The 18,553-nt window shown below is 31.9% G+C and overlaps 5 protein-coding genes across 5 annotated transcripts; 2 read left to right on the forward strand and 3 right to left on the reverse strand.

Annotated features, from left to right (window-relative positions):
• The first annotated feature begins 4,541 nt into the window (after positions 1 to 4,541).
• Positions 4,542 to 5,216, forward strand: LOC127258047 (uncharacterized). The gene has a single exon (XM_051284687.1). It carries the CDS (start codon positions 4,542 to 4,544, stop codon positions 5,214 to 5,216), a length of 675 nt encoding a protein of 224 aa, XP_051140644.1.
• Positions 5,217 to 7,667: 2,451 nt separating this feature from the next.
• LOC127258557 (syntaxin-112-like) lies at positions 7,668 to 8,561 on the reverse strand. Its single transcript, XM_051285434.1, has one exon. It carries the CDS (start codon positions 8,553 to 8,555, stop codon positions 7,668 to 7,670), a length of 888 nt encoding a protein of 295 aa, XP_051141391.1. The 5' UTR covers positions 8,556 to 8,561.
• Positions 8,562 to 10,346: 1,785 nt separating this feature from the next.
• Positions 10,347 to 11,425, reverse strand: LOC127258254 (germin-like protein subfamily 1 member 13). Its single transcript, XM_051285037.1, has 2 exons — positions 11,223 to 11,425; positions 10,347 to 11,127 (listed from the first exon to the last, which is right to left on the reverse strand). Exons 1-2 carry the CDS (start codon positions 11,344 to 11,346, stop codon positions 10,565 to 10,567), a joined length of 687 nt encoding a protein of 228 aa, XP_051140994.1. The 5' UTR covers positions 11,347 to 11,425; the 3' UTR covers positions 10,347 to 10,564.
• A 2,950-nt stretch (positions 11,426 to 14,375) lies between these two features.
• LOC127258561 (germin-like protein subfamily 1 member 13) lies at positions 14,376 to 15,400 on the reverse strand. Its single transcript, XM_051285437.1, has 2 exons — positions 15,178 to 15,400; positions 14,376 to 15,081 (listed from the first exon to the last, which is right to left on the reverse strand). The coding sequence occupies exons 1-2, from the start codon at positions 15,296 to 15,298 to the stop codon at positions 14,516 to 14,518; spliced, it is 687 nt and encodes a 228-aa protein (XP_051141394.1). The 5' UTR covers positions 15,299 to 15,400; the 3' UTR covers positions 14,376 to 14,515.
• A 1,080-nt stretch (positions 15,401 to 16,480) lies between these two features.
• On the forward strand, positions 16,481 to 17,512 carry LOC127258559 (germin-like protein subfamily 1 member 13). Its single transcript, XM_051285436.1, has 2 exons — positions 16,481 to 16,686; positions 16,793 to 17,512. The coding sequence occupies exons 1-2, from the start codon at positions 16,566 to 16,568 to the stop codon at positions 17,356 to 17,358; spliced, it is 687 nt and encodes a 228-aa protein (XP_051141393.1). The 5' UTR covers positions 16,481 to 16,565; the 3' UTR covers positions 17,359 to 17,512.
• Positions 17,513 to 18,553: the final 1,041 nt, after the last annotated feature.

Here is an 18,553-nt window from a genome sequence, read left to right on the forward strand (position 1 = left end):
ATACCAGGAAGAACCTCTGCTCGAATCGCAGAACCAATGAAGTCGTCCATTGCAATAGACTCCATTGTGAAAATTCACTTTATTAGTCATGTAATCAGTAGCAAAAAAGCATGTGTCCAGCTTTGGCGAGTAAAGTTCGACCTTGTACCCTTCCCGGAAGTAGCGAATGCCAACAATTTGGTAGTCTTTAGATTTGAGTGGATCGTAGGCTAAATACACTTTAAAAGCAGTCGATAGAAACAGCGGGGGGAGCTTTATTTCGGTGATGTGATCGGTGGCTGGATTGTAGATGGCATAGGCTGGCTTCTGAAATTCACGAGGCATACAATTCAGCAGGATTAGGCCATTGCAAGAATGCAGAATCCTGGCGGAGTAAGGTTTCTTGAAGAAATTGTTCTGGAACATGGCCGGATTCAGCAGCCGCCTGTTGGGATTATAAGGGAAATATCGAACCACATTAGGAGGGATGATGCTGTTGCAGAGAAGACCAAAGTCTGGATATTTAATCACTAATGAAGTCTTAGTGATTTCTTGACCTTTTGCAGAACGTTCTTCTGCTGCTTCTTCTGCTTCCATTGATGTAGTTTTAGGGAGATCTTGTGAGTCTTGTTTTTCTGCTTCTTCTGGTGCCATTAATGGAGACTTGAGGAGTTCTTGGGAGCCTTCTCTCGGGGCTAATTCTTCTGCTGCCATTGATGGAGACTTGGGGAGTTCTTGAGAGTCTTTTGTTGCTGCTTTTGATTGAGACTTTGGGAGTTCTTGAGCGTCTGCTTCTGCTTCCATTAATGGAGACTTAGGGAGTTCTTGAGTGTCTGCTTCTGCTGCCATTAATGGAGACTTAGGGAGTTCTTGAGCGTCTTCTTCTGCTGCCATTAATGGAGACTTAGGGAGTTCTTGAGTGTCATCTTCTGCTGCCATTAATGGAGACTTGGAGAGTTCTTGAGGGTTTTTTTCTTCTGCCATTGGGGATTTGGAGCGTTCGGGAGAGTCTTTGTTTGGTTCCATTTGAGACTTGTGGCGTTTTGATGATTCTTCTTCTGCCGCCATTGATGGAGAGTTGGGCCGTTTTGGAGGTTTTTCTTCTGCTGCTACTGATGGAGACTTTGGGAGTTCTTGAGAGTCATCTTCTGCTGCCATTGATGCCGATTTCGAATGTCCTGAAGTGTCGTCTTCTGTTTCCATTTGAGATTTGGGGCGTTTTGAAGATTCTTCTTCTGCCACCATTGAAGGAGACATGGGGCGTTTTGTAGGTGTTTCTTCTGCCGCCATTGATGGAGACGGGGGGTGTTCTGGAGATTTGTCTTCTGCTGCCATTGATGCAGACTTAGGTGGTTCTGGAGAGTCTTGTTTTTCAGCCATTGAAGGAGAGTTGGGGCGTTCTGGATCTGGAGAGTCTTCTTTTTCCGCCATTGATGGAGACTCGGCTTCTTCGGCATCCATTGATGAAGATTTGGGATGTGCTGAAGAGTGATCTTCTGTTTCGAATTGAGGTTTTTGACGTTTTGAAGATTCTTCTTCTGCCACCATTGATGGAGACATGGGGCGTTTTGCAGCCATTGATGGAGACTTTGGTAGTTCTTGAGAATCATCTTCAGCTTCCATTGAAGGAGATTTGGGACGTTCAGAAGAATCTTTTTCTGGTGCCATTGCTTGAGACTTTAGGAGTTCTTGAGCATCTTCTTCTGTTGCCATTAATGGAGACTTGGAGAGTTCTTGAGCATCTTCCTCTGTTGCCATTGATGGAGATTTGGGATGTCCTGGAGACTCTTTTTCCTCTTCCATTTTGGGGCGTTCTGGAGAGGCTTCTTCTGCCATTGAAGATTCTTCTGCTGCCGCCATTGATGGGGACTTTGGGACTTCTGGAGATTTGGGGAGTTCTTGAGGATGAGGAGGGCTGTCCATTGAATTTGGTTTGGGAAACTGAAGATGGATCGAGAAGGGATTATAGTTTAGTTGCTGTAGTAAGTCGAAGATATTGGATTTTGATAATGCCACTCAAGAAAGGAATGGAATTCGATTAGCGGTTAAAGGTAGTTATGAATCAGTTGGACATGGAGTGTGCGGTAGGGATGACAATAGATTGAGTACGAGAGACCCTACCTGAATACACATGGTTGGACCCGAGACTCGAATTGAATTCGATTATACCCGGACTCGATCATACCCCAATCCAACCTGAACAATACTCGACAAGATCCGATGACCCTAATTTTTTTTACAATTCTTAAAATTTAACTTAAAATTAGGCCGAACTCAAACCAGACATATATTAAAATTTATATATTTTATTCAAAAATATTGTAATAAAATAATAAATAATAAATAAAACTAAAAACATATTTTTACTATAATTTATATTATTAAAATTAATTTTTTCATATATAAATAATATATTAGTAATATATTAATCGGATTCGGATCCGAATATAGTCCACCTTTGGATCCGATACCTGACCCGGATCCGGACCCGATACCCGAACAATGAGACTCAATTCCAAATAAATGGGTCGGATCCGGACCTCCTCGAACCCATTGCAATCGCTAGTGTGGAGATGATGAATTGAGAACAAATTAAATAAATTGAAGTTACTTTGTAGGTGTTATAATTTGGTGTATATATCAAACTAAGGTTTTTAACTTTTTTATATATTCGCGTGATTAATTTTTTATGATTATGGTTTTTGGTATGATCCCAAAAATAAGCACGGTTAAGCATGGCACAAAAGGTGTGTTTGTTTTAAGCTTACAAACGAATCAGGCTAGGCCAGGTTTATATTCGAGTCACGGGTTTAAAAATTTTAATATAATTTTGATCCATTTAATTATATGAGTTAATATTTGCAATTTTAATTTACTTTTTATTAATAAGATCATCCTGATTTTTATAATTTGTTTAAGCTTAAAATTTTTATATTTTAATCTATAATTAAAATTATTATTAACAAAATTTTCAAATGCATAATATATACACATTAAAATAAAAATAATTTATTCAAATCATTAAATCGATATTCAAGAGTCAGTTAACAAACACTACCTAATAGTACAAACCACGATCCTTTGTTTAATCATAATTTAATAGAATTTTAGCTTAAATTTTATTATTTTATTATTTTCATAAAATTGGCTATGAATATTTAAATTGGATTGGTAAATTTAAAAAAATATATATATATTTAAATTTAAAATAATAGTAATTAAACCTGTTTAGACGGGTTATTTTCATATTGAAAATTTAGACTTAAATCCGACTCATTTAATTAGATGTGTTAAATAGGTTTGACCCAATTATTAATTGGGTCAAAAATCCAAACCAAGCTACTTCGAATTCGGATCAGGTCGGGTTAATTTTTGTCAGCCCTATTTTATTTGTGGGTTTGAATTTTTGGATTTGGATTTTAGAATAGTAAAAAATTGAAGTTTAACAGTAGTTTGTTGTGATATAAATATACGTTATATGTGATATTTGAATGTACAGTAAATTTATAGTATAATATAAAAATAATAATAGTTATTTGATTTGATATTTTTTTTTTTAAAAAAAATTGAATAGAAAAATTCTATCGTAAACCACAAAAAAAAAAAAAAACACAATAATATTTATAGAGATGAGTAAAATATCTGAAACCCAAAAATCGGATCTGAACCAAACCGAAATTTAAAATTTTGTTCAAATTTTCGAATTGGTTCAGATTGAATATTTGATAAATTTTAAATTTTCGGATTGGATCGGATTGATAGGTATACTTAAAATCCAAACTTATCCGAAATTCAAAATATAATATTTTAATATATTTTATTATATATTTAATATTTTATTAAAAGTATATAAATATATAAATAAAAACTCAAATTATTAATTATATTTTAATATATTTAATTTTTATATATTATATATTTGATATTATAAAACAATTATAAAATATGAAAAAAATTAAAAATTCAGAATTTTCGGTTTGATTCAGCTTTTTAAATTTGAATTTCGAATTTTGAATTTCAATTATTTTGGTTCCGTTCCGATTGATTTTCGTAAAAAAATTCGAATTTTCGGATCGATGTTCACCCCTAAATAATTCCGTCTCAAAATTAAACCAGAAAGTGAAGAAATAATAAAATTATAAATAAATAAAATTATCTAATATAAATAAATTGTATATAAATTTAGTATAAAATTTAAAAAATAATAATAACATAAGGTTTTTCTTTTTCTTTTTTTTTCACAATACCACCGTATCAAATATATATTATATTATATATAGATAATTCTATTGACACTAATATCTACTAATATTATGTGAGTTTAGGATAGAATAATATCTAAGTTAGGGAAGAAATCCTTAAAATCTTCAAATTAAAGTAAAGAATATAATCGGCCCACCAAACTTATCTCTTTCTATATATACACACGATCTACTTAACATCTATTTACATTCGAAAAACACTTAAAATTCATTCCTTCTAAATTCCACTCCTACTCGATCAAACTTCTTTCTCAGTTTCAATAATCAATCGACATTATTCAAGTTCTTCGAATCATCAACATGGCAGTAGAAGAATGTTTAAGACGGCGCATAATGTTCGACGAACTCGAAATCGACAACAACTCGTACACGACTACCAAAGAATCCGGATTCACGATCACATTCAAATTCATATTGAAACACGTGGTAGAAGAATGGAATGTGTCTAACGATTCATCCAGCCCGATAAGGTATTTAGGGCAGGTCACCGATCCGGAGATCGTGACCTACGTAAAGATTAAAAAAGATCAAATCTTCCACCACAGACATGCCTCAAAATTCGTCGGAGATAAGCTGAATCATTGGAACTTCTGTAGGAACCACCGCGCGATGGTAGTCACGTTTGCATTACTAAAAGCTAATAGAGCAATTAAGTCCTTGAGTGATGATTCGACATGGAATGCTGTCGAGATTCGATGTCCTGTGACCATGATGCACCATCATTATCTTTACGAAGTTACCAATGGTGCCGGCATGGTTCCTGCAAAAGAGTCGTCGATAGAGATGTTGAGACGTGTGGCGAATTTGGGGAATTCTGAAGAGATTTGCACTGTTTGCTTGAAAGAGATGACCGGAGAATGTGAGGCTTTGGCGATGCCTTGTGGACATGTTTTTCACGAAGATTGCATCAAAGAGTGGCTGGGGATAAGCCATTATTGCCCTTTGTGTCGTCACGAGTTACCGACGGATGATTAGCAAGAAGGCAATATTTTTCTAAGTATCTATTGTTATATAGCCGATGGGATGTAATTCAACTCATTGCGGATCGATCATAGTTGAATTTATTTTGTGTGATTGATTTAACTTCTTTTTCGCGTCCAATATGAACAAATATATAGTACAATTTTGATTTATTAATTTTCTATTACTAATAGCTTTTTTTTATATAAATTGTGTGTTTTCTTTTTATTTGAAAGTAGATTATTGCTATTAAACAACAAGATTTTAATAAAAATACATTTTCCCCGAGTGTATGTAGATTTTATCTGCCATATATGGTTAAGTTTGATTTGTCTATCATAAATAATTTGGCCGAAATTGCAGCGGCTCTAGATTTTATTTATGATTAGTCTAATGTTATTAAAAAAGATAAATAATATTTATTATTATTATTATTATTATTATTATTATTATTATTAATTATTAAGATTGAATAATAGTATCCAATCCAATAGCTGCTTTTCTAACGGATCCTTAAATTTGGGAAATATTTGCTATATCTTCGCCAAATCAAACATACCAAATTCTTCTCCACTAAAAAAATTATTATTCATATATAAAAATATAATTGTAAATTAGTTATTATTAATTAAAATAGAATAATAAAACTAAATATTATAAAACGAATTCTTCTACAACCGGATTAGCCAATTCAGTCCGCGAAAAAAGGTCACATCTGAATTTATTTATTTATTAATTATTATTATTATTATTATTTTATGTCACGTTCTCGAGTAGAGTTGGGGTGGGCAACAGATTCGGAACCGAACCACGGAATCAAACTGAAATGAAGCGAATTTTCGGTTAAATGAGCAACTTCAGTTCGAATATAAATACAATATATTTGATATTTATTCGGTTCGATTTTGATTTTTTATATTTATTTAACCAAATTGAATATATTTATATTATTATATTTTAACTTTTATATTAATAATTAAATTCGGTTCGATTTCGCTTCGAATATTTAAAATATTTGTAATTATTTTTTATTTAATTAGAATTTTAATTATTTTTTAATGTATTCTTTCTTAATTTCGGTTCCGTTCGAATTATTTGCAAATATTTTCGGTTAATCGAACCACAATTTTCGGTTCGAATATAGTTCGCAGTTTCAAGTATTTGTTCGATTCAATTTGAATATCAAATTATTTATAAATAATCGAACCGTGCCGACCCTAATTCTCGAGTTCTTTTCTTGTTTTTACCGTGGATTTTTGCCCACTCTAGTTGGCCATGTCAATCTAGCTTATAAATATTTTGGCCCAGCACAATACTATTGTAATTTTATCTGGACTTGGGGTGAATTGGGCTCGAGTTGAAATTAATAGATACAAACAAAATAAATAAAGAGTATAAGATATACTCATGTATATTATTTTTTATAAGAAAAAATATATTTAGTGTATATGTTTAAAAGATAAATTTGAAATTATGGTGTGTTAGGGTGTGTTTGTTTGGCCTTTCCACGAATTCCTACATGAGCCGGATGAATTAAACCAGATTTGCTATTATTGCTGCAGGAGGTCGAAGATCATCACCTTCTTGATCATATAAGTTTTCATAGTCCCTATCCGAAAATAACCCTATGTAACATGTGACCTGAGACGTCGGGGTTTGATATTTAGATCTTTTTGTATACCGTCGAATTTTCAGCTTTATATTGTGGATTATTGCTTTAAAGATAATTTTCATACGATCATTCGGTGTAAGGGTGTCAATTCGTGTTTGTTATTATGTTGTTTGAAATTGAGTCGACATCGACAACGCCGAATGCTCAAAATTAATTATATAGTCAAGAAGAAACTAAAATATAGAAGATAAAATTCAGGAATTGGTGATCAAACAATTGGTGTTTGGGGGTGGGCAGGGTGGCTGTTCGTTTGGAATGAAAGATAAAATTCAGAGGTTTTGGAAATTACCGCGTTATGCTCTCCCACTAATTTTTAATTGCGATTTTTAAAAAATAATACTCCGTTTACTTTTTGCATATAGATTTTTTAATATTAGTATTATATTAAGTTGCAATCACTAAAAAAAATAGTATATTTATAACGGAATATAGCTAACGTAATTCCATCCTTAATCCCATCTCTAATATCATTTGTAACTGATACCCCTCTATTATTATTATTTTATTTAATCAGAAAATAGTAAAACTTTGTTTTGTGATGAGACATAAGGAGTAATAAAACATACAAAATAAAAGTCGAAATACTGTAAAAAAAATTATTAAAAAAAAATCAAAATATGATTATTTTCTCTTATAACATCACATAAAGACAATTCTAGAAAATAATCTTTGATCCTTATTGACAGGGGAGAAAATATACATTCCAGAGTTGATAAAAAAAAAAAAAAAGCACAAAAATGTATCACAATCCATAGAGTTGTTACACAATCATCTTCGATCCTTCATCTTATTTTCTAACTTGTCAACAATGCAACCAAACAAACTACAACTACAATAAACCCTATAGACCACACCCACCACACACACTTCCTGCCCTCTTCCTTCGTCTGCTTAGCATAGAAAAGACTGTTGGTTCCGCCGCTGACGTAACTCGCCGCCACGGCGACATTACGCTCGATGTCATCAATCCGATCGCCTTGAGCCTCGACCATAACGGCCATATCAAGAAACACTTGATGCAGCTTGTTCAAACTCCTCCATATGTCCATCACCGCCTCGTGCCTCTCTCGGTTCTCCATATACATCTCGGCTTTCTTTTCGAATATCTCGACCTTCCCATTTCCCAACACCATTTTTTCTATTATTTCCTTGCTCGGATACTCCCCCGTCGCGTTGTAATATCTCCTCCTCAATCCGTCCTTGTAATCGGACATGATTTTTTCGCGCAAGGCTTGGAAGCCATCCATGATGTCCTTAAGCTTGGATCGCAGTCCATTTGTTGTTAGAATGCGCGTCCTATGGACTGCGCTGCCTTCGGCGTAGATTTTTTGGTTTTCTTCGTTGGATTTGTTGAGGGATTCCAATTTTTCCTTGACAACCTTGGCTTTCCGGAGCACGGCTACCATGTCCGAATCCATTCGGTCCCTTAGACCTCGGAGGATTTTGGCACTGTATGTCGATTTAGTCTCTTCGTTTAGAGTTTGGAGATCGAGCAAGAGATCCGAAATCTGTTTCATTATGGCTTTGATCTCCTCGGCTTCTTTGAAAAATTCCAAGAGATTTTTTTGGCCCTCCTCGTGTAGAGTTCCCATCTCTAAGTCCCTTTCTTGTTCGACGTCGATTTGGCATTGCTTTTTCAACTCGACGTAACTTAGAAATGACTTTGTCATAAGATCATTCATCTTGATGATGATTATATCTATCGAAAATTTAATGAAATTATCTATAAGATTACTATAAAGGACTGCAAAAAGTAACCAAGAAAGTAACACAAACCTGTAATTTCAAAATATAGGAAATGTGATTTCCTGAATACAACAAGAAAGCAAATCTTGATTACCACTAGAAAAGCAATGATTTGTAAATAAATCAGTAAAAAAAAAAAAAAAAAAAGAGTCGGGAATTTTTTTAATGAAGAACAAACCAAATCTGAAGACAACGAAATGTTGAAGAGCTTAATCTTCTTCGACGAAAACAATGATGATCCGTCTTTCCCCTCTTCTTCTCTTTGATTGATGTCTGAAACAAATGGAGGATTTCTTATAGAAATAGGCACAGTGATGAAATTAAAGAGAATTGTTAAGAATATTTATGATCATAATAATTAACAGATGGAATTCAAAATTCCAATGGCGATCAGGGTTTCGAATATTTTTTAAGTTCTTTGTGGTAGCCGTTGGTAACTGATCTCCCGCTAAGATCGGTTACTTGGCGACCCTTCATTCGTTTATATTTTAATTACATTTACAAATTTATTTTTTTGTATAAAATTCGAATAATTAGATAATTCAAATATATAAATATATGTTTTTTCTATTATCATAGAATTATTGATAACTGATCTTTGTTTAGATTAAATTCAAATTCTACAAAGCCATCATACTTATACTCCAAAACCATCCATCAATTATTGTAGTGATGATCTATCATTTTTAAATTGCTACATAACGTACGTTTTACACACTCGAACGGAATTCACTTTGTTTCTTTTTTTAAAAAATTAAAAATAAAAATAAAATATTGGAATTTTGTATTTATTTATTCTTCTTAATAATAATAATTTAAGTGTAATATTTGTATATTAAATATATGAATCAAATCTACAAAGAAAAAAAATAAAAAATATTAGAGTTTTTAAATTATTTCGGCAACCTATTTTAGATATATTTTGGAGGATATGTTTGTAATTTTGGAGAAGTTTGAGGAGTAGTTATTGGAATTTTCTTAGATTTGAAATATTAAATAAATATAGTTTGAAGATATTGGAATCGCAATACTTATGATCTTAGTTGATGGTCTAAAAACTTTTAATATATTAAGTGAAAAAATATAAACATATTATTGCAATATTTATAAATTTTATTTTAATATAATATAATATATATATGTGTGTAATATTATATAAAATTTTATTATTTTAAAAACAATATTTATTTTGCATATACTTTATTGAAATACTCTCTCTGTCTCAACTCAAGTATCATTTTTACTATTTTTGTCCATCTCACTCCAAATATCCATTTTCGTAAAAATAATCATACGTCAATACTAAAAACTTTTAACTTTTACCTAAATTACAAATATACCATTACACATACAATTATTTTTAAAGGACAAAAATGTCAAAACTTTTTATACATTTTCATTGACGGATAAAATACTATTATTTCTTAATTACTACAAAACTCCAAAGGATTCCTTTGGATCATATTTAAATAAATATTCTAAACTTCTTTTAATCATATATATTAATTTTTATTTTAAAATTACAAACAATACTATTCCCATAAAAAAAATAATAAAATATTTCTCCGACCTTCTATCTATATAAATACTTTTTGAGTTTTGAAGTTGTGAATAAAACTCAGTAGTAAAAGTTTGTTTGATATTATTTTTTGTGAGATGATATAACTATTTGAGAAAATATTTGAAAAAATAATAATAATAAAAAAAAAAATTATGTTAAACGTTGACAAAACTTACAAAAGAGTGTATACAAACATAAATCTTTTGTAGATTCACAATCACATTCAAAACGACAATTTTCTTGCAACAATGGCTAAAGCCTAATACATATCTCTGACAAATAAAAGAACAAACATGAATTTATCATATGAGCAAACAATGAATGATATTACAACAGAACAATTGGTTATAATAAAGTAAAAAAAAATTCATTCTACGTTCTCTTTTAGTTGTTCCACCAGAATTGTCCCTGAAGGTATTTGATCACATCCTTATCGACCTGGAAAGCTCTTGTAAGAACATCAGAAGAAACCGAAGGTTCCGAACCAAACACAGCATTTGCAATCGTAATCACTCCCGGGTTTTGGCTGCTGAGACCGGCAAACGCCACGGCATTAGTTTTCCCAGTGTTGAACTGAAAATGTATAAGGCCTTGTGGGAACACAAACACATCTCCCGGATACAAAACTTTCGTAAAAAGTTTATTTTTCTGGGTCGGATCCGCCGGGTTGGAAGTCACAAATCCAACATATAGAGTGCCCTCGACAACAACAAGAATCTCAGTTGCGCGAGGGTGCGTGTGAGGGGGGTTTTGGCCATACGGCGCATAGTCGATGCGCACTAAAGAAATGCCGAGAGTGTTGAGCCCTGCTATTTGATTTACATTCACCGGAGTCACTTTTGATCCGACTTTATTTGATGTGTTTCCGGGCTTGTTAAGTCCAGAAAAGAAGAAATCATCGGCTGTCACCATTTTCGGATCCTTGCAAATCTTTCCATTCACAAATACTGCAAAAAAGGCAAAGACACAGAGGAATTGCTCAAAAATTGTTCCTACAATATCATTACTTTTTACGAAATCAAATTAGCTTCTTTACACTTACCAGAAGCTTTGGCGTCGTCAACTGCGACGCAAAAATCCTGAAGAGGGCTGGGATCAGAAGCATAAGCTAATGAAGAAGCTAAGGCAACAATTGCAATAGCTACAAGAGTGCCAACAATGGCCATTTTCTAGATTTTTTTTCTTCAAGCTTAACAAGTTCTGTTGGAAATTGAATTTCTTTGCAAGAACTTGATGATGTATTGCTTGAGGAATTAATTGAGATGAGATTGAATACAAATGAGGGATGGGTATTTATACTTGATGGAGCTTGAAAAAAATCCAATGTCTTTGAATTAATTTATTAGAGAATGTAAGAATGAGTCGTGAGATTTCTTGTACATGTTGCAAAAACTCATGCTAAGTCTTCATCGACTTTATTAAGACTTGTTCTAATTTACAACACAACATGTATGTATGTATATATATTATATATACACGTTATATATACATAATTGTTGTAGAATGGTTCATTTTCTTGTTGATAATAGCTACTAGTTGACCAGATTTTAATAAACTAAACTTTTTTTGGTTTTATGGATAGCCAAGTGGAAGAAGATCAGGCGAAATTATGGGTTGCAATTCCGGCCTGTCCGATTTTTTTGGTGCCAGGCCAGTCTGACCCGATTTGAAATTAGTCCATTTTTTTAAATTAATTTAAAACAAAATATAATTAAAAAGTAAAAATAAAGTATTAAACTCAACCAAACATATACAAGGCAAAAACTTGGCCGACAAACAATATTCAATTTTTGTTCTTATTTAAAAAATTAATATATATATATATAAATTTATTAAAATTCAAATATTAATTTTAAAAATTGGATCGGGTCAAACACGGTTCGTAAATTTTCGGATCTATTTTTGAAAATTCAAATAAAATTTTTTCGTACCATGCTCGAACCGAACTTTTGGGTCGATCTTATCTTTTCCACCCCTAGTCAAAATGTTAACAATTCAAGAAACTTTGCCGTTTCATAAACGAATAGTTTAATATATGAGCAGTTTGTTTATGCTAATAATGTATTGGGCAAAATGGGTCCGGTCCGGCACTACTATAAAATTAAGACAGATTGGGTCTCAACCGACCATGGTCTAATTTGAAATTGTATTAACTGATCTAACCAGTAATTTTTTATTTTAAAATTTAAATTTAAAAGTTTTTTCTTACATTATTTTATTTCCTATTTTTCTTAATTTTAGAGAAACTTTAAATTTATAGAAAATTTTGAGGATCATGAATAGGGATGTCAAATGGGCTGGGTTAACCCTAGATCCGCCCCGGACCCGTTTTTAATGGGGCGGATTCGGGTCTAAATAATATATTTTAGGGTGGGTTGTGGATTTGAAATTTTAAATCCGGCCGAATTTGGGGCGGGTTACGGATTTTACTAAAAATTCGCCCCAATCCGAACCCAAACCGGAACCCAGATATTTTTTAAAATTATTATAACTAATATATATGTATATTTATATAATAAAAATATATTATTTATTTATTTAAATAATTTTAAATATAAAATTCAATTAGTCGTTTGCCCCCAAATATTTTTTTAAATTATTATACCTAATATATGTATATTTATATAATAAAAAAAATATTTATTTATTTAATTATTTTTTCGGTTGACCCCAAACCCAGAGGGTTCAGGACGGGCGGGTCCCAAAGCCGGATGGAAACGGCGCGGGGTAGGTCTCGAAGCCTAATATTTTCTAGCGGGACGGATCTTGAGGCCTGCAGAACCCGTCTCAAACCCGCCCCGTTGGCATCCCTAACCATGGAGTTTAATGTTAGTACTCCTTTATAAGAGATATAAATATTCAAATTTACTCAAAAAAAAAAAAAAAAAAAAGAAAAAGAAAAGATTGATTAAATAATGATGATGGTACTTTTATAATAGTATTTTTTTATATAAAAATTAATATTAATACTATATTGATAAAAATGTAAAAATGCTCCTATTATGACAAAGGAAGTAATATATGAATTGTAAGAATTCTTCTAAAGTAATGGGAAAGCAAAGTATGATTATTAAAACAAAACAAAAAATAGATTAACAGATAATTTGATTTTGGACCGATTAAAATTTAAAAAATATGAATACATTACTTCTACATATAGAATATATTTTTTTAAAATACATTAATTTAAAAATTGATTTTATTTTATTATTTTAAAAATTCAGGCCCAAGAGGCATAGCCGAATTTTAAGCCCAAGCCTGGAATGGTTTTTAACGGATCAGATGGGCCTAAGTATTCTTCTCGAGCCTATTTTTAAAACTCGCCTGAATTTTTCATATTATGTATAGACTAGAGGTTTAGCACTGACTTTGGATATTTTATCTGTCACATATAATTTATTTTGTCGAGTTTAATTTGCAAACTATTATATCCGATCAAAAATTTACCTAGAGGTTCATTCATTGTATGCTTTTTATATTGTTCAAAGTTAGTGGAATTTAGGCTTCGATCTTTCATCCAAAAATTTTCAACATATTTTTTCAAAAGAATTAATATGCTACATGTATTTATTATTTTTATAGTATTTATAAGATTTTTTATATTTCATATAGGAAAATTCTTTCAAACCAAAACACAAAATAAACACACCCTTAGTTTCATGTTAGTTATTTATTTATTTTTTAATATTACTTTTTATATCTCAAATATGATGCAATATTTGATTTTCGATAAAAATTTAGATGGATAATATTAATATGATAATTTCAGAATTAGATAATGGGATAAAAAATATATATTTATTTATTTTATTTTAGTGATGTGACAAAGTGTGTGTATATTTATTATGGATTAAATATAACTATTTATTTATTATTTTTTTAAAAAAAATTGCTTTGGACACTCTTAAAAACAAAATATTACATGATATATGGGACAATAGAGAGTAATTTAAATTTGACATTTATAAAATTAAAAATAAAATATTTTTATAGAGATTTTCAATAATTGTATAGGAAAAAATTTGAAATCAAACTTAGAAGACTAGAGCCAAACAATAGTTGCCACTTTTTATTTAATGAGGGGGAAGTTTAATTGGTTCCATTCTTTACACAGGATTTAGTATAATGTTGCAAATACATGCATTATTAGCAGCAAATATTTTAAAATAAACAAGACTGATAAAAAACATTCGACAATACTTTTATTCATCTTATTAATCACAAACAATACATGCCAAACCAACATAATTTTGAAAACATTCAAAAGGTTTATTGAATAACTAAATAGTACTCTTTCTATAGTAGTAAAATTTCATCACCCCTTTTGTCCATTTTTTAATTGTTGTTCCACCAGAATTGTCCCTGAAGATATTTGATGACGTCCTTATCAACCTGGAAAGCTCTTGCAAGAACATCAGAAGAAATCGAAGGTTCCGAGCCGAACACAGCATTCGCAATCGTAATAACTCCCGGGTTTTGGCTGCTAAGCCCGGCAAAAGCCACGGCATTGGTTTTCCCAGTGTTGAACTGAAAGTGAATAAGGCCTTGTGGGAACACAAACACATCTCCCGGATACAAAACTTTCGTAAAAAGTTTATTTTTCTGGGTCGGATCCGCCGGGTTGGAAGTCACAAATCCAACATATAGAGTGCCCTCGACAACAACAAGAATCTCAGTTGCGCGAGGGTGCGTGTGAGGGGGGTTTTGGCCATACGGCGCATAGTCGATGCGCACTAAAGAAATGCCGAGAGTGTTGAGCCCTGCTATTTGATTTACATTCACCGGAGTCACTTTTGATCCGACTTTATTTGATGTGTTTCCGGGCTTGTTAAGTCCAGAAAAGAAGAAATCATCAGCTGTCACCATTTTCGGATCCTTGCAAATCTTTCCATTCACAAACACTGCAACATTATACATAAGAATCATTAAACAATGTTCAAATAATATTTTTAAGTTGCAGTTTCATATGTAGACACTGACTGAGCATATTCGCTTACCGGAAGCCTTGGCATCATCGACTGCGACGCAGAAATCTTGAAGCGGGCTCGGGTCGGATGCATAAGCCATTGAAGAAGCCAAAACAATAAGTGCAATTACTAGAAGTTTGTGAATTGCCATTTTTCACTCAGGCTGTGCTAAATGCTTCTATTAATATATTTTCTCGGGCTTATGGTTTAGGGTTTAGGGTTTGAGGTTTGAACTTGATATTGCTAACTGAACAGATAGAGTTTGAGGGATGAAATGCAAAGACAGTGTTTCATGTGTATTTATACTGATCCAACTTGAATAAGTCGGCAGTTTGTAATCATATTATATTACTAGTAAGATAATACAAGAATGAGTCATTCGTTTTCTTATGAATATTGCTAAATCATGCTAAGTCTTCATTAGCTCATAATTTGATCAGGAATTTTTTATTATTTGCTGGCAACTTAAATTAACACACGCACACCCTGAGACTAATCCTTCACCTAAAACTCTAGATTTGATATATTTTGAAATGGTCAATTTCTTGCTTTGGATAATCACTCCTTCACGTGTTAACACTAAGATATTAAAATTGTTCATTATTATGTGATACAATGATCTTGTATAAAATTGCTAAAATTGGTTGTGACACTCCGGTATCAAAGAAGAGTTTAAGTAAATCAATTAGACTATCCGTGTCAATTATATACATAATCTTTTTTAGAGCCCATTTGAAAGAACATTATACTTAAGTATGCCGATAATTTTAGGATTGACTATTATGTAAACTATGTGCATATTTCTTGTGAGTGAAAACAAAGTGCGTTGAAAAGAATTATGTTGATCTATAACGCCAATTTACAATTTTCAACAATATACCTGGTTTGAGGGCCGGTGTTTTACATATGTTTAAATTGATACACTAAAAAATCATTCGGTATAACTGATGAATAGATAAGCTCCCAAAGACTTATAGTAGTCATAATATCCAACCAAGTGGAGCTAACATATTAAACCACTTAAATGTATTAGCCTAATGCATATGATCCAACTGCTTCAATATATGTGAAGGGGTAATTCTCCTGCCACAAGAAATTGACCAATTCAATTACATAAAATCTAGAGGTTAATTTATGTGAAAGAGTAGTCCCTTTGTCTGCGTGTTTTAATGTTGTCAGCAGATTAAGAACAATTCCTGATCAAATTATGATTACTGATGAAGACTTAGCATGATTAATTGATCCATATTAACAAGAAAATGAACGACTGATTCTTACATTATCTTATTATAAATACACATACTTCACTAGCTTATGCATCTCATTCCTCAACTTCTAATTGCTCAGTTAGCAGTATCAATTTCAAGCAGTAAAATATTAATTCACAGCAGCATCAAATTAATAAGGTTGAGTGAAAAATGGCCATTCAAAAAATTTTAGTGATTGCACTTGTTGCTTTGGCTTCTTCATTGGCTTACGCGTCGGACCCGAGCCCTCTTCAGGATTTCTGCGTTGCAGTCGACGATGCCAAGGCTTCTGGTAAGCGAATCTGCTTAATTAGTTTCTAAATGAAAACTGCAACTTAAAATCTTATTTCTGATATTATATGAACATTTCTGAAGGATTCTTATGCGTGTTGTTGCAGTATTTGTGAATGGAAAGATTTGCAAGGATCCGAAAATGGTGACAGCCGATGATTTCTTCTTTTCCGGACTTAACAAGGCCGGAAACACATCAAATAAAGTCGGATCAAGAGTTACTCCGGTGAATGTCAATCAAATAGCTGGGCTAAATACTCTCGGCATTTCTTTAGTGCGCATTGACTATGCGCCGTATGGCCAAAACCCCCCTCACACGCACCCTCGCGCAACTGAGATTCTTGTTGTTGTCGAGGGCACTCTATATGTTGGATTTGTGACTTCCAACCCGGCGGATCCGAACCAAAAAAATAAACTTTTTACTAAAGTTTTGTATCCCGGAGATGTGTTTGTGTTCCCAGAAGGCCTTATTCACTTTCAGTTCAACACTGGGAAAACCAATGCCGTGGCGTTTGCCGGGCTTAGCAGCCAAAACCCGGGAGTTATTACGATTGCGAATGCTGTGTTCGGCTCGGAACCTTCGATTTCTTCTGATGTTCTTGCAAGAGCTTTCCAGGTTGATAAGGATGTCATCAAATATCTTCAGGGACAATTCTGGTGGAACAACAATTAAAGGACAGAGAAGTCTGATGAATTTTAATTTGCTACTATAGAAATCATACTCATATGTAACAATAATTATGTTTGATGCGGTGTGTAATGTTTTTTTGTGACATTTCATATGATGAATAATATTATAGTCCATTGTTTGAGATATAAATAGTAAGCTTTTTAATAGAATAGCTATTATGATGCGAATAAAAAAGGGGTTTGATTTAATGTTTGAATTAAAATCTTAAAATTTGTTATAAAAATTGGATTATGATTTGATATTTTTAAAAAGAAAATTAGTATTGAAGAAAAAAAATAAAAATGAGAGCAAAGCCAATTTCACATCTATACACACCCTAATATTTATTTTGATATAATCATTTAGTATGTTATTTAATTTGCTACTAATTTTTTAAAACAAAACTTATGCGCATTAATACTATTATAAAATAAGAAGATTATTTTTAAGTTTGGGTTATATTTTAGGACAGAGGGAATATAACCCTTACTTAATTGAACTATATATATATATATACTTCCAAAATAACAGATAGGGAATTTGTATAACCAAGGGAAATGCTCGAGAAATAAAAGACATATTTTAAGCTAAGATATGTTTCAAATATTAATTATATTTTTGGTGACTGTGACTGTGAAGAATGATTATTAATTAAGAATGTCCCCTACGGACAGCTTTTCAATTGAATATGTCAAATAAGATTTCTGTAGTGTAACTTATATATATATATATATATATATATATAAAGCTCAAGTCGGACCTTCAATCTTAGAATTTTGAGATTTTTTTATTTTTTATTTTTTTACAATTTTATAAAATTATACAGAATTATAATTTTTATTATTTGATATAAGTGATAGAGGGATGACGGTTAAAGAAAATGAACAGTGATGGTGGTGTGATGATAGAGTTTTCATTGCGATGATATAATTTTTCATGATTAGAATATATATATAGCATGAAGAAGAAGATACAATAAAGAAGAGCAGATGCAAAAGATATGCATAATATGACAATGGAAGAAATAAGAATATTATGTGTACGTAATTTTTTTTCTTTTAGTTTTAAATATGTGTTATATTTTTAATAGTCCAATACCAAAAAAACTGCAACTTTTACATATAAATATAGTATTAAACCCTTGTAGATCATACTGTGAATCATCTCTTGCTTGAGGATTTTAAGTTTGATCCCAGTG

The sequence above is a fragment of the Andrographis paniculata genome, unplaced genomic scaffold (genome assembly GCF_009805555.1).
Source record: "Andrographis paniculata isolate CXL003 unplaced genomic scaffold, ASM980555v1 Contig59END, whole genome shotgun sequence".
Classification (NCBI taxonomy): Eukaryota; Viridiplantae; Streptophyta; class Magnoliopsida; order Lamiales; family Acanthaceae; genus Andrographis; species Andrographis paniculata.

Coding starts and splice junctions, on each gene's coding strand:
- LOC127258047 (XM_051284687.1), top strand. CDS start 4,542: ATGGCAGTAGAAGAATGTTTAAGACGGCGCATAATGTTCGACGAACTC.
- LOC127258557 (XM_051285434.1), bottom strand. CDS start 8,555: ATGAATGATCTTATGACAAAGTCATTTCTAAGTTACGTCGAGTTGAAA.
- LOC127258254 (XM_051285037.1), bottom strand. CDS start 11,346: ATGGCCATTGTTGGCACTCTTGTAGCTATTGCAATTGTTGCCTTAGCT. Junction 11,128..11,222: donor TGACGACGCCAAAGCTTCTG/GTAAGTGTAAAG, acceptor CCTTTTTTGCAG/TATTTGTGAATGGAAAGATT.
- LOC127258561 (XM_051285437.1), bottom strand. CDS start 15,298: ATGGCAATTCACAAACTTCTAGTAATTGCACTTATTGTTTTGGCTTCT. Junction 15,082..15,177: donor CGATGATGCCAAGGCTTCCG/GTAAGCGAATAT, acceptor ATAATGTTGCAG/TGTTTGTGAATGGAAAGATT.
- LOC127258559 (XM_051285436.1), top strand. CDS start 16,566: ATGGCCATTCAAAAAATTTTAGTGATTGCACTTGTTGCTTTGGCTTCT. Junction 16,687..16,792: donor CGACGATGCCAAGGCTTCTG/GTAAGCGAATCT, acceptor GTGTTGTTGCAG/TATTTGTGAATGGAAAGATT.